Raw genomic sequence first — 15,072 nt, forward strand, 5'->3', positions numbered from 1 at the left:
GACAGCGTAATAGACAAAGACAGCAGGGAAAGACGACGACAGAGCGACGCTGCTGTCGGAAAGAACTTCCCGAAAAAGCAGCGTTGTCCGGGCGTCTTCTTTCCGTCCTGACTTACGCGGCCGTTGAAGATGCATAACTAGCACCAACTCGCCCAAATGTCGATCCTTTACGCACGTATACTAGAAACGTGTACTCGAGCCAACGGGAGTAATTTTACACATCGTAAATACACGACCATGACAGGCTTACGCTAATACCGCAATTGTAGGGCTTTCAACGGCAAAGAAAAAACAAGATAAAAGAAAACGGCGTAAAGGGATAACGATCATGATGATGGTTGCGAGAGGACACAACCCCCTCTCCACATTAGTGGCCTATGTTGAGTCGATAAAAGGGCGTGCAGATCTCGTGTAGTGAGCGTGAGGAAATAATGAAACGGGTGATTTGTTCGATTAGGACGGCGCTAATGAGTAATAGGAGGTATTGTTCCTATAGGTGTGACGCAGCGTATGGCACACTTGATTAAAGGACTTAATATTTAGTTGCAAATATTGCTTTGTTCAGTAATGCCAAGAATACGGACTGAAGGTGCGGGGATGACGAGATGTACGTTGTTTGTGGCTTCAATAGCTTCGTGAATAGATAATCGTTCCGGTTGCTTCCGAGCGACAATGAGGACTGTTTTTTTTTTTTTTGGAAGGGGACATTAAAGGCCATCGAGGAGGCCGGTTGGTTTACATCTGCTGCACTTCAAAGACCCGCTTCATTTATCTCCTGATTAGGTTCTATGAGGTTTTGTAATGAGGTTGTAATGTAACTAGGCCGACACGACGGCGACGACGACGCGACGGCGACGCCGACGAGTCGCCAAACCATCGGCCAACTGCCGAGTTGACCGACCGCGCTGTCATACTACGCCGACGGCGACACAAACACGTCGGCCGATGGAAAGTCGCCGTAGTGTGACTGACTCGCCGACCGAAGACGCCAACAAAACCGGTCGTCCGACCGGTCGCCGGACGCGTCGTCGGGAATCGACCGAGAAGCGAAAACTGCTCCCCGACAACATTCGTGCCGCGATGAATGCGGCTCTATTTTGATAGTTTCTGGAGTGTAATAAACTCAGTAACGTCCATGAAGCCCATACAACTCAACACTAGCGCTAATGCAATCCGTATTTTGGCGTTCGACGCTTCGGCCGTGCTCTTCGGCGACGCCGCTACCCCAGAGCTGCAACCTGCAAATGCGTGTGCGATCGGCTCGCCTGTAGAAAATGTAAGGTCAGTTTCGTGCAGAAGAAGAGTTACGTAGGGTAATTTGGGTAATAAGGCATCAATATCGGCCAAGGTTTTTCATGTGAAACGTAAAACCAAAGTACGGCAAGCACTATCCCCGCAGTGAGAAATCGCAGTCGCAGCCGGCAGCCGTGCACACACATTATTGCGAGCGCTTTCGCGAAGCAGCGGAGTTGATGGCGATAAGCTATTGTGGGGGCTTCGGGGAACCTTGCTGTGCAAGCGCTGTTTAAGAAATTTCAGTTTACCAGCCAGGAATTCTGTAAACCAGCTAGTAAACACCGACGTATGACACGGAAGGATGGGCCTCCATCTATTACCCAGGCTATTTCGCAGCGACGCACCATTTGGGCAGTGGCGCAGTGCTCTCGCGCGTCGCGCCCGTGCGCTCAAGTTGGGGGTTCAATTCCCGGCGGTGTGTGTTTTTTTTTTGTGCGTGTGTGTGTGTGAGCGGTTGTTTAGGGGGTATGGTTTGCGCATCCAATTTGGGAATCGCGTGATTTTGAGAAGCAACTACCTCTGCAATGAAATATTTCCTTCGAAACAGCGAGTGGCGTCTTGAGCCACAACAATTAATTTCCCTTTTCTTAATCGCACCGTGTTTCTAGAAAATGCGGTACCATGGTGCAAAGTACGGCCTTCTCCATTAGAGGAGGTAAAATTTCTGCTGACGTACGCACTAATTTATATGCATATTTTAAGTGCTACAGAGGTCTTTTCGCCGGGGGTAAACATCCATATTATTACTGCCTCTGCAGCAGCGCACAGCTCTTTTTTCTTTGTCCGTAATCTAACAAGAAGTTGAGGAGTACATACAGTACAAGCAGCGCACACGCCAGTACGCACGAATGGCTTCAGTCGTGCTGCGGCGACACGATACTCTAAGTTTGACTAGAGAAAGAAAGAGATCCGCGGCGGAGAGGCGAGGCGGCGGAGTCGGCCGTCGCGGGGCCGTCGGTGTGGGACGTCGCGCGGCCGTCGGTGCGGTGTGACAAGCGCGTCGGCCGACATAGCGAAGACACCGACGCCTCGCCGATTTCTCGCCGACGCCGACGGTTGGGCAACGGTCGGCGTCGGCGCGGTGTGACATGGCCGCCGACAGCTCGCCGACACGGTGTTGGCCGACCAAATCGGCCGATGGTCGGGCTAGTGTGACCGCGCCTGAAGTAGAAACCACAGCAGTCATAGCTCTTCGCCCGCGATATGAAGCGGCGTCTGTACAGACTGTGGCAGAGTTACGGCTGTATTGATTAGAATAGTTTACACTTCAGTGCGTATTGAATGACTATGTCACCCACATGTTATCGATTGTTCTCCATGTCCCCCACTAATCCATGAATGGCCCAGGCCCATATGGTAATACCTTCCACATATAATCCATGGCATATGCCTGGTATGGCAGCCAGGAGCGAAGGGAGGCCAATGAGGGCTATGTTAAATAGCAAGGGAAACAGGACGGTACCCTGGGATGTGCCCTTGTTGCCGAGGAAAACCAGATCTGATTTCAGGTCACCTACCTTGAGAATAGCTTTTCGGCTGTCAAGGAAGCCTCGAACGTAGGTTTAGGTACATTCCCGCAGCTTAGGCCGCTAAGCTTTTTGAGTAGGGCTGTGGGGTTGACGTTATCGAACGCCCCTTTTAAAATCTAGGTCTGGTATGGCTCTTCGGGTATCCCGGGTGGTTTTAAGCATGATTTCTTTTTTAAGTTTAGGAAGGTAGTCCTGCGTACAGAGGTGACTGCGAAATGCACATATGGTACGAGGAAATATGTCGTGCTGTTCGAGATATTTCTGTAGCCTCTTGTGGAAGATGTGTTCCTATAGCTTCCCCAAACACGAGGTTAGGGAGACAGGGGGTAGATTTTCTGTGCTCGGTGGCCTTTCAGGCTTTTGGAATAAGGCGCACTTTTTCCATCTTCAATTCTTCCGGGAGTAGACCTGACCTCCACACCGTGTTGAGATGGGCTGTGAGGTCAATAATAGACTCGTTATCTAAGTTGGCCAGCAGCTTATTTGTTATGCCGTCCCCTCATGGAGCCGTGTTGCGCCTGATGATGGGAAGGGCCGCCTTTGACTTTGTGGATGTAAATGTCCTCATCCTGTTTAACATTCGGCTGCCCTGTATATGGAGGTAGTAGGGTTTTCGGATAGATTGGGAGGGATTTATCCTGGAGGGACTCCGTAAGGTCGGCGGAATCCCCTGGGTGGATGTGAATTGCCCTTCGCACGGCGTGATTCGATTCTGTCTTGCTTTTGGAAAAGTCGATTAGATATCGTAGCAGTCTCCAGGTCTTTGATGTGGTTAGTGTGCCCTGTAGACTGTCACCTAACCAACTTTGGATAACCAAATTTGCATAGGTGAGCCGAATAGCGGGCTGCTTCCTAGGTAAGCAGAGCTACGCTGTTTTTAGGCGGCGATTGAGGCGCTGGCTTTTCCACCGGCTCCTCCTTGCTTATCATATGTGAGTCTACACAGGGGGCCGTCGTGGTAATGTGAATATTGTTTGTAACACGATTGATATCTTTTTCGGTGGTCCACCCCGTTAGCCTGAGGGACTGAGTGGCTGCACCGCGAAGTCGGGCTTGCTCCCTTTTTTTTTGCGAAATTTCGGCCAGTTCGTTAGCTGGCTGCACTTAGCGGGGAAGCGTATATATGTCCTAGTATTGTGGTGGGAAGGATGAGTGGTCGCTTTTCAGGGTTTTCCCCGTGTGAGACCACGTAGTAGTTAGGCTTCGGGATAAAGTGGATTTCGGCTGTCTCCCAGAAAGAGGGGAGGCTACCTGAGCTCCATTTCTAGGAGGTCTTCAGGGAACCATTGAGATTAGCTATGAGGTGGTTTGTGACCTGATCGCGTAGCTGAGACAGCCCCTGCTGGGACTAAAAAGAGTAAGCCGTAGAGCAGGAACCCCGGCTAGGCGTGCAGTTGCACCGGTACCAAATCACAGAGTGGACAAAGGCGAGAGTACCGGGCGCACCGGCGAAGAACGGTGGCCTTTAGGTTCACGAAAGATAGCCGAGCGAACACACACTTTTAGGTGCTGCGCCCGTCGGTTTAGAATTATTTGTGTTTAGTTGTTTAGTTGTTTTATATGATAAACATCTTTTGTGCGTGATCGGTAATAATTTCCGTGCGTTTTTAGAACACCCAGGCATATATAGCAACGTACTGCGGGTGCAGGTTACGTCTCTATACGAGTATTAGAAGTTGATTTTGTTATCGGCAGGTAGACCGTGTTGAACTGGACCTCTGCTTTAGAAGTATATATGTCCGATCCCATCAAGACCCGAGCCTCTCACTTTGAGGAGGGCCGTTCGGAAAGCGTTGGCCCTGATTGTTGGTTCGGGCAAGCAACCAAACATCTTCACCCTTGCAAAGCTCTACAGTATTCGAGCATTATGCACACTCCCCCGCGTAGCGAGCCCCCCCCCCCCCCCCCCCCCCCCTCTCCAAAAGTAATGTTTGGCATTTACTTTACCCGCGAAATAAATCTTAGTGCCACAAAAGCTGCGCTGCCCTTTCACGACAACCCTGGTAGAAGTCGCAGATATGCGAGGAACATATTAAAGCGAAGCATTATTGTCCTACCTGACGCCATTCTTATGCCAGTACGTCATGCGGGAAAGCCAAATTTGTTTGACGATGATTATGTATGATCGTGGGTGAAAAAAAAAAAAAAAAAAAGAAACGGTTCCGTCGCCGGACTTGAACCTGAGTCCCTCGCGTTATGCAGCCGACGTGCATCCAACTGTGTATCTCCTGCTCGACGTAGCTCAAAGTGAACGCCAAGCAGCAGGTAGCGATTCCTGCCGTACACCCTAAACCCAAGCGTTAGGCTTGGGTTTGGGGTGTACTTGGGTGGGGTCTTCTTTAGACGGACGGGTGCATGATTTTTCATTTACCGCGAATACAGAGAATGTTTGACCGTTTAAAGCATCGTCGTTTGAAACTGATAATGTATGTAACCTAGTCGGATGACGTCATTATAATACGTGCTGGAAATTAAAAAAAAAATATCTGATTCGAACACCCTCTGAAAAGTAAATTACGCGCGCTGACACAATGTCGTATTTATTTCCGAATATCATTTTCCGCTTTGATCACATTGGTCGCTATAACTGCTAATCTAGAGAAAAAAAAAATGAAGGAAGCTCACACTAACGCCTAAGACTTGAAGGCAGTGATGTTCCACGCAACCTTCACGACCATTATGAAGATGGAAGTGCACCCAATTTGCTTCCATTCTTCGCTGCCGCAACGACCTTTACTCCATCATTGTTGCTATAAGTGTGAGCTTCCTGAATATTTTTCAAGTGATAATCATTGGACACCAGCTTTGTTTTAATGACGGTCAGAGGTGTATGCCATAAGCAAGAGGCGGACCCGGGAGCTCCGCGTCACCAGTTTATTCCAAGAGCGATCTGTTCTAGAAATCTCTCCTGCTGCCAGTTCACGTGCATCCACACCTCTTTACTGATCCTACCTATCCAGCCTGCGGGGCACTCGATACTCACTACCATTCCCTCTGCGAATGCCCCGCAGACCCGTACCCCCCCCCCCCGTTCCCTCCCCTCACCACTGGGAGCAAATGTTGCGTGACCCGGGGGAGTCAAGCCAAGTCCTGACCACCTCCCGGGCCCTGGCGGTCGCGGCGGCCCTGTGGGCCTCCTCCACCCCCAATACCTGATCCCGATGGACGAAAAAAAAAAAAAATAAACGTATTTCTTCCTTGCTGCGGATGCCACGCGGCATTGGAGGTTGACTGTACAACAACCTTGAATGGGCGTACTATATGACGTCTTTCTCAGTCCGAGAAGGTGTTGCCATGATTAGGGCGAACGCTGATCTTGGCCCATCTTCCTAAGTGGCTGTGCTTGGCTTGCAAACGTGCGCCGGGGACGCTGGGCGGTCGTCACGAGACACGCACACGCAAGCACTCGGCATTTCCTTGGTTTTGTGCCTACCGGGCGGTCCCCGCAATTTTCGCCAATCTCCGTGAGTACGTATGCGTGGCTTGACAAACATGCGCCGGGGACGCTGGGCGGTCGTCGCGCGGTACGCACACAGGAGCGCTTGGCACTTTATTGGTTCTGTTAACGGCCAGGCGGTCGCCGCAATCTGTGCCAATTTGCCTAAGTGGGTATGCTTGACTTTACAAACGTCCGCCGGGGACGCTTGTAAAGTCCGAACCATGTCTTTTTCGCCGGATCCGTTGATGCCGGTCTCCTGGTGCTAAGGATCACGGCGTTTTTTTTCTTCTTTGGTAGGATAACCATGAACGAGGGGCCAAATGCGTCGCCTCCGTCACCGGGGACCAAAAAGAATCCGGTTTCTAAACCACCAGGAAAAAAGGGTCCCTCTTCAACGCCGGGCAGCGAGAAGGGTTCTCGTCTACGCAAGGGAAGCAAAAAAAGTTCTCTTTCCCCTACGGGAAGCAAGAAGGATTCGCTTTCCCCCGTAGGGAGCAAGAAGGAATCTCTTTCCCCGTCGGGAAGCAAGAAGGATTCGCTTTCCCCCGTAGGGAGCAAGAAGGAATCTCTTTCCCCGTCGGGAAGCAAGAAGGATCTTGTTTCCCCTGCAAGAAGCAAGAAGGGTTCTGTTTCCCCTGCGGGAGGCAAGAAGGATCCTCTTTCCCCTGCGGGAAGCAAGAAGGACCCTCTTTCCCCTGCGGGAAGCAAGAAGGATCCTCTTTCCCCTGCGGAAAGCAAGAAGGGTTCCGTTCCATTGGCGAGCACGAAGAAAACGATTTCCCAACCAGAGAAGATCAAAACACCGCCTCTCCCGGGGAGTAAAAAAAGATCCGCATCAGAACCACTGGGTGAACATGGTTTGCATGCCTCACCGAAGGATGCGCCTGCCTTGGGTGGAATGGCGCCAGGCGGAAACGACACTTTGGATCCAGCGCCGGGCAGTGACAGAAGCGGCGCGCACCGAAGTGAGGCGAAGGATAACCACCCGCAACCACTCTCGACGCCGGCTCCACGCCGAGGGCGACGCAACGTCATAATCGGCGTGCTCGTGGTTGTCGTGATAGCGCTCGCCGCCCTGTTGCTGCTGCTGATGTCAAAAGCCTCAAAAGCCAAGGGCACCCCGCAACCCTCGACTGACGTGATCTCCTCGCGAACCTCGCCTTCCTTCTCCTCCCCCTCCACCTCATCCTACCCCTCCTTCACCCCATCGTCGCCCTTCCCACCCAGGCCGACTCCGCCCGGGCCGACCCCGCCATGGACGACCCCGTTCAGGCCGACCCCGCCATGGACGACCCCGTTCAGGCCGACCCCGCCATGGACGACCCCGTTCAGGCCGACCCCGCCATGGACGACCCCGTTCAGGCCGACCCCGCCCAAGTGGACCACGCCATACAAGGTGACGCCATCGCCCCCGCAGTGCGACACCGAGGCGTGCCAACGAGTTGCCGATGAGCTTAACCCAGGCCAGTACGGAGGTTCGCCATGTGAGAACTTTTACAGTTACGTGTGCGGTGAGCGGAACCACAAGCACAAGCAGGTAAGCAACACAGGGTTAAGCCGAGACTTTCTGGTAGTGCTAAACCTTAACTAAATGCAAATGGCCGCAAATAATGTAGTGTCTTGAGGAACGCAAGCACGTGGACCCCCTCCCCCCCCCCTCCCCCCCCCCCCTCCCAACGCGGAAAAAAAGCGACCGCGATTGAGTAAGTTATTTGCTTAGGGCACTATAGGGCTTCTGTGCGGTCAGTGTCAAGGGACCCATGACAACTTTGACGTCCTGGTAGCGTTGCTTCCTGGGTCAGCGATGCAAGTGACAGCAGGTTTTGTTTCTTTCTGTGGAATACCTGTAGGAACTGTCAAACTGGGCCCCCAGAGACGCGCAAAATTGGTTTTAGCGCCCAATGTTCCCTTTTTCATTCGCACGCAGTGGCGAGATCCGTTGTGAAATAAATAGCGACATTCATTACCATTGAGAAGCCATAATCATCGCAGGCACAGGAAGAAAGGGTTCGACGAACACCGTCCTCAAGAGCACCGAGCACAGGGAATGGGTTCGCATTGTCGGGCACAACAGCGCACCTACCTAATGTATGGCGCAATTCGCGCCGAGGCATACGTGCGATGACCCCTGCCTGAAGTACTACGTGTAGGAACGTTACATTTTAGACTTCTGAGGATTGCTTTCACATCACGCATGACCTTTTCTGTTTCTTTTCCGTTTCCCACACCTTATCGTGCGGTTCTAGTGAAAGCTCGGCTCATTAATTCGAACTTTCTGGTTAATTCGAACCGACGGTCATGGTCCGGTCACCGACACATAGGCGTCTGTGGGTAAACTAACTCGTAATTCCCGCGCGCACCGGCTCCTCTATCGCTAATTTGAACTGCGCGCCGCCGCGTACACGTACAATTAAACCTGGGTACAACGAAGTTGACAGAAATGCCCGATTTCTCGTTACGTGGAGGTTTTCGTTACGTGCAGGCTCCGAGACCAGGCTGACGAGAATAAAGCAGAAATGAAACCAAAAGGCCAGACATCAGTGATGGTGAACTCACGCTTCAATGATTCATCCGTGACAAACTGAGTGACACTTGTGCCTGCTGCTTTCACTACACGGCACTCCAAAGAAAGGCCTCTTCTCAGAAACGGAACTTAAATGTCACTTTTGCGCTTTGACACTTTTTGATGCCTTAACGCGTTTCAAGGACCGCACTTATGCCGAAAGGACGCCTTTTCGCAATCTTGATGCTGTTTTCCGCCCTCGAAATCGGGGAGAGCCTGTTGCTAGCTGAGATACTGTTCTTTTCTTCTTCTTTCTACTGTTCTTCTCACGACGTTCTTCTTTCTCGCCGGCGGAGGTGGCATTTGAAATTGCGAGCCTTTCTTGGAAGGTCAAAACTCTTCGTTTTCTGGCAGCGGAACGCGTCACCGACGAACTGACATCGCAGATACTATAGCGGAGACGCGCGACTACACGCATATAGGCAGGCACCGCACTCACACTTGTGAAACGCGTGGTAGTCGGCGGTGTGGGCGAAATTCGTTAAATTAGTGCATTTTTCCAGGCGATTTTTCAGAAAAAGTGCAAAAAGTAATTACCCCTTAGCGCAGCGAATTCGTTACACCAAGGTTAACCATCGCAACGCCTTTCGGAAACACATGGTGTCAATGCGGCTGGTCATGGTGAATTGAAAAAAAAATTCGTTAAATCGAGGAATTTGTTACATAGAGGTTTGTCGCATCCAGGTTGAACTGTATTTCATACTGCCGCTGCAAGCTTTCTTGGCGTAACAATAGATGGCGTGAGCGCTCAGTCGGCGCAGCACCCGGATGTGCGGCCTCACTGCGCTCTTCCTTCGCATCGTGTCCTGCTTCGTGTCCGATGTATCTGTAGTCCCCGTGTATTTGGGTCCTTTGTGTGCGGAAGACGTTTTTTCACATTTGTACCGGTGCCAGCACACTCGGTCGCTAAACCTCGTGTTCGTCGGATCAGCGAAACTGTGTTCCTTTTTTATATTTCTGACAACGCCACTGACTAATCTGGCTATTTGGCATTGTTGGTTGTGTTTCTAAGGCCGTATTAGCCATAAGGCAGCCAAGTATTGGCGCGCCATTCTTGAGGAGGCGAGTGTTGAAATTTCAACTCCTCTAATTGGAGTTTTTTTTTTTTTTTTTTCAAGGAGATGGACTTGCCCATTGCTTCCACTGCTTGCACATGTCAGAAAACTGGCAGGCAACTTTCAGGATTTTTTTTCCACACATCGGTTTTTACAGCAGGCGTATAGGGTCAGGACACCAAAGAATGTTCGTGTCTGCATATAAAAATACTCAGGATTGAAGCGTCTTCCAAGAGCGAAGCGTTCTTCCTCCCGCACTTCATCTCGGCCGTTCCGAAAGGGCCTGCCGAGAAAAAAGTGCGGGCGGAGACTCCATGCGACTACACCACAGGCGAAGTAAGAGAGCGGAAAAACGCAGCCTAGATAGCGGAATGACAGGAAGCATAATGAACCATTGTCACCCACTCTTTTCTACGTACACATAAAAGCATGAACGAGCAGCTGCGCAACGCGTAGGAAACAGTGCGAAGGCATTCGAAAGCGTGGTGGGGAGTCGTTTCGGGAAACATCCCGTAAAGCTGCAAAAGAACGACGATAACGCATGGCGGAAGCAAAGCCGTGGAGCAGTTATATCATACACTAAGGCTTTTTGCACTCAGAACACTTATTTGCCTAGAAGTTTGCGTACAGTCCTCCAAGAGTCGATTAGTTGTGATGACACTACTCATGTGGTCATAGTGGGCATGTCGGGAGCGAAACGCAAGTCGTTTTGCCGTTTCGCCGTGTGATCACACGCGCCTCAGCCGACGTGCCTGTATCGATAGACACTCCTGTTGAATCCAGTGCGAATTCGTACTCAACGTTTCCCTGTTGTGCGTGACTGTCTAAGCGAAGCTTATCTTTAGTTTGTCGGCCACTACGTACGTCAGCCCTGGCTCCAATTGTAAGAATCTTTAAAGAAAAATACACAGACCCGCTTACCCTCTTACATCTTAGCCCTTACGGTCCTGGTGTCCTTTATTTAGAGCACCACGCGATATGCCCCGAGATCATCAAGCACAAAAAGAAAACACCTATTTTTCTGGGAAATAGTTCTTTAAGAGTGCTTCTTACGAGGGATATCACCATTCTGTATTTTTTTATAGAGCTCAACGCTAGAAAAAGAAGGGCGTTGGAGTGAAGACTGCGCTGACTATGGGACGATTTGAAGGACCTAAGTACCCGCTGTGGTGGCTCAGTGGCAAAGGCGTTGCGCAGCTGAGCACGAGGTCGCGAGTTCGAGTGGTGGCCGCTTTTCTGATGGAGGCGAAAAGCAAAAACGCCCGTGTGTACGATATTTCGTCGCACGTTAAAGATCCCCAGGTGGTCAAAATTCATCCGGAGCCCTCCACTACAGCGCGCCACGTCGCCTGCGTAGCGTCGGCACGTTAAACCCTACAATCAATCAATCAATCAATCAATCAATCAATCAATCAATCAATCAATCAATCAATCAATCAATCAATCAATCAATCAATCAATCAATCAATCAATCAATCAATCAATCAATCAATCAATCAATCAATTAATGAAGGAACTAAGTCCTATTTTACGACATGTCTCTGAATCAATAAATACTTGCATTACCAGCTCTATTTGTTCGGTTGTAGGATCAATGTTTTCTAAAAAAATAATAAGCGAAACATTTCTTCCGAAATTCAAATTTGAAATATTGGTGACCTATTTAGACATCATGCCTGTGAATGGATAATTGTACCACAAACTATATTTTTTTTCGTTTGCGAGCCTATATGGTCTCAAAGTTAAGGAAAACACAAAGAAAAATTAGCTGCGGCTTATCCAAGCTAACCTTGGATATGCAAAGCAAAAGCTTCGGTTGAGTCTTGGATTCGCTTGGTTAACCTTCGATGCAGCTGCATTTCCGACCACGGCTCGACGCTGTTCGGTCCCGTGCAACGTTTACAGGAGGAGGCCCACCTCGATTTCATTCGCGGCGAACGCGGTGTTTCTCTTCGCCGGGATCGAGACGAGTCACTTAGCCCGACACGAACAAGCGGCGCATGCGTGGGAGGCGGCGGGGCTGGTCGGCTTCCAATCAGCTGAGCGCCCGCAACCGCGGCGGCCGCCACCGTTCGCTGAGCCAGCAGTTCGACTGAAAACGGGGCCTTGTGCGCAAAGCCGAAAGCGGGCTCGGCGAATCACGCGATGCGCTTCGAGGGGTGTGTCGGCGGGGGTGTGTCAGCGGTCCAAAGGTGAACTTGCGCATCCGCGGCGAAATCGCTGGATGAAAGTAGTAAAGCCTCGCTTTAAAACGTTTTTTGCTCGAAATGAAAAATATAGGGCCGGATGTGTTCGGGAAGATACGACCTACCCACCCTGATTGTTTTGCTCAACTCCACAGCCCCAATATTCTGAAGCTAAGGACAGAGCTCCGCGCTCTCATTTTATTCAGCTTTAAAATAAGCTAGGACTATGCGACAAATACTAAGCACTGCATGCGACGAGAATTCGACGCACAAAATGAAACTGCAGATTGCCTGCATGGCGGTCCAGCGATTTTTTTCACTCGGGTGTCGCAACACATAGAAATATACAAAGCCTTCCTGATGTCTGGGGCCCGCTACGAACCGATTATGCCTCTCAGTGTCAGCACAGGCCTCTCGGCCCGGGTGAAAATTCTTGAATGAGCACATCCCGCACGAAAAACCCGCTACGCGTGCGTGCGCTTCGCAAGTGAGCTTACGTGTGTTAACAAACATAATCTTGGTATGTGTTAACAATTGTTAGCTGAAAGCTGCGAAATAAACTACTTTTCCGCTGTTGAGGATTATTGCACTGCCCTAAACAGATGGCGAAGGTCAAAAATGCATGGCGTCACTTCGCACTCCCAAAGCGAACGTTCGCGTTCTTCTTCGTAGAATGCGAGAGAAACAATTCGATTCGCACTCTTTGTTTTCCCGTTTGTTTTCCATAGGCGTACGAGGCGGAGCTCTTCGGGAAACTCGTGGATGACGTGGCAGAGGGAATCCGGGCGCAGACGTGGATTCCGGGCACGGGACAGACGGCAACGCAGAAGGCCGCCAAGGCGTACCAGGCGTGCGAGAACATCGTTGCAGAAAACAGGACGAACATGGACACGGTCAAGCGGATTCTCAGAGAGGCCGGCTTCTTCTCTCCGAACGAGTGGAGAGATTCGTTGGGCATTTTGAACGCCAGCTTCTTCTTGGCCGCCACGTGGCGAATCGCGTCCCCGTTCCGGATAGAGTACATGCAGCACACGGGTTTGGGCTTCACCCTCCGGATCGGCCTGAGTCAGTCAGCTGTGGCTTACGTCAAGGAGAGGGGGAAGCCGGATTGGAATGCTCGGTCGAGAAACGACTTCGACACGATGGAAGCGACCTTCCAAGCTCCGGGGGAGCCTAAGATCAGTTACGACGATTGGAAAAGGGTCGACGATAGTGTGACCACGGAATGGAGAAATATATTGGACTTCAGGCCAAGACAAACGATGTTTCAAGGCTGGAATGAGACCACTGTCTACGACTCCATCCACGAAATAAACCGAACAGATTGGGATTTTTTGCTCAGAAAGTACTTCAACAGCACCGGAGCGCGCAGGCTTTATCTGGGTTCACCGCAGCTGTTGATGAACTTCGCTGGGATTCCAACTCGGCTTGGTGCAAAAAAAGCGCGAGCATTTTACCGGTGGTACATGGTGGAGGTTCTGGCGTGCGTCGTGTACGCTCCCTGGGTTACCAGGCGTCACGGTGATCGCGAGGACGCTCTCAAACTTCAGCGTCGGTTTTGCTTTGCCATCATGGAGAAGTCGGCCGGTTACGCTTTTCTCGCCCCGTTCATCAAGAAGAAGTTCACCGCGCAAGTGAAAGGCAATATTGCCGGCATTCTAAGCCAAGTTCACAATGCCTACGAAAAGGATTTATTCGCCGGTAGCGCGGTTTTCCCCGTGAGCATAGGGAAGCTTCTTGCGTACGACTACTCGGGAGGGCAGGTCTTCAGACTGCTCAACGTGTCAGATGACTCCACTCTCGACAAGCACTACGCCAAGTACGAAGACATGACAGATGATCCTCTAGTGAACTGGAAGAGACTCAGGACTGGCCTCACACAATCTTCCTACGGCGACGTAACGATGACTTCTGCCGGAGCTGTTATAAAAAGTGTGCGATTTTTTACGATCGACCCATATAGGCTTGACTTCGCCCTGCGCCCGGACTTGGCGGTCCTCCCGTTTTTTGATTCCAGCTTGCCACCCGTGCTGAAGTTGGCCGGACTGGGCCCGATACTGGCATCCGCGATAATAGAGACGCTGCGCGCTGGGAAGATCGGGTGGTCGCAGCGAGAGTCGGTCGCATGGAACGAGGCCCGCGATTGCATTCGCGGCCGCGGCACTCAACCCTGGGCGTCGAATCGTCCCGATCTCCTCGAAGGCACCGTGGCTCTGGCGGCCGTCGCCTCGGCCCTGAAAAAAACCCCTGACAGCCCGAGGGCTCTGAAAGACGTGGCCGGGCTGTCCAATCCCCTGCAGGTCCTGTTCACCGCCTGGTGCCACCTCAAGTGTGGTGGCGATTACGGGCAAGAGTTGTGCAACGAACCCCTCAAAGAACTAAATGCCTTCTTTGACGCGTTCCAGTGTGGTGGTAGGGACGGGATGAGAAAGCAGTCCGAGAAATGCACTGCCGGATGGTTCCAAGTGTAGGGCAGGCGCTCCTGTTCCCCATGAGCATCGTTTCAAGGGGCCACAAATAGTGCACGTTCGTTGCTTCACGGCACGCTGCAGTTTTTAGTTTGTTGTAAATTAGGGCAAGCGGGGCCAGACTAATAAATTATCTCCTACCTGCTCTTGTTTATAAGCTTCGCTATTACGTTTCTCTTTTTAACGGTTGTGCAAACACGAGCCTTACGATACTAGAGCATGTTATTTACCCCATAAACTGACAACAATCTCGACATTAAACGTCTCTCATGATTTTGTAAATGAATGTATCAACATGCAGGAAACTGACTAAATGCGTAGGTGCCGCTTAAGCTCTTTCCAACGTCCCCGCAACCGCTATGTCATTCCGCTAAAACTAGCTGGCTCCTTTTTCTCTCCTCCTCCATAAATTTCTTCACCAAAGCTGGAGTGATTGGAGCCGACACGCTTCAGTGATAAGAGCCTGTAATGTATGGTGTAGATCTTGATTCGTTTTGAAATGCATTGCTGAATACAATCGCCGCTATTTACAAAGG

General features: G+C 51.0%; 1 protein-coding gene across 1 annotated transcript; it reads left to right on the forward strand.

Moving 5' to 3' along the window:
• Nucleotides 1–7,162: 7,162 nt before the first annotated feature.
• On the forward strand, nt 7,163–14,539 carry LOC144179685 (uncharacterized). Its single transcript, XM_077708133.1, has 2 exons — nt 7,163–7,801; nt 12,797–14,539. Exons 1-2 carry the CDS (start codon nt 7,163–7,165, stop codon nt 14,537–14,539), a joined length of 2,382 nt encoding a protein of 793 aa, XP_077564259.1.
• Nucleotides 14,540–15,072: the final 533 nt, after the last annotated feature.

Source organism: Haemaphysalis longicornis, unplaced genomic scaffold, assembly GCF_048455015.1.
Source record: "Haemaphysalis longicornis isolate Haplotype H1 unplaced genomic scaffold, Haemaphysalis longicornis Haplotype H1 scaffold_4, whole genome shotgun sequence".
NCBI lineage: Eukaryota > Metazoa > Arthropoda > Arachnida > Ixodida > Ixodidae > Haemaphysalis > Haemaphysalis longicornis.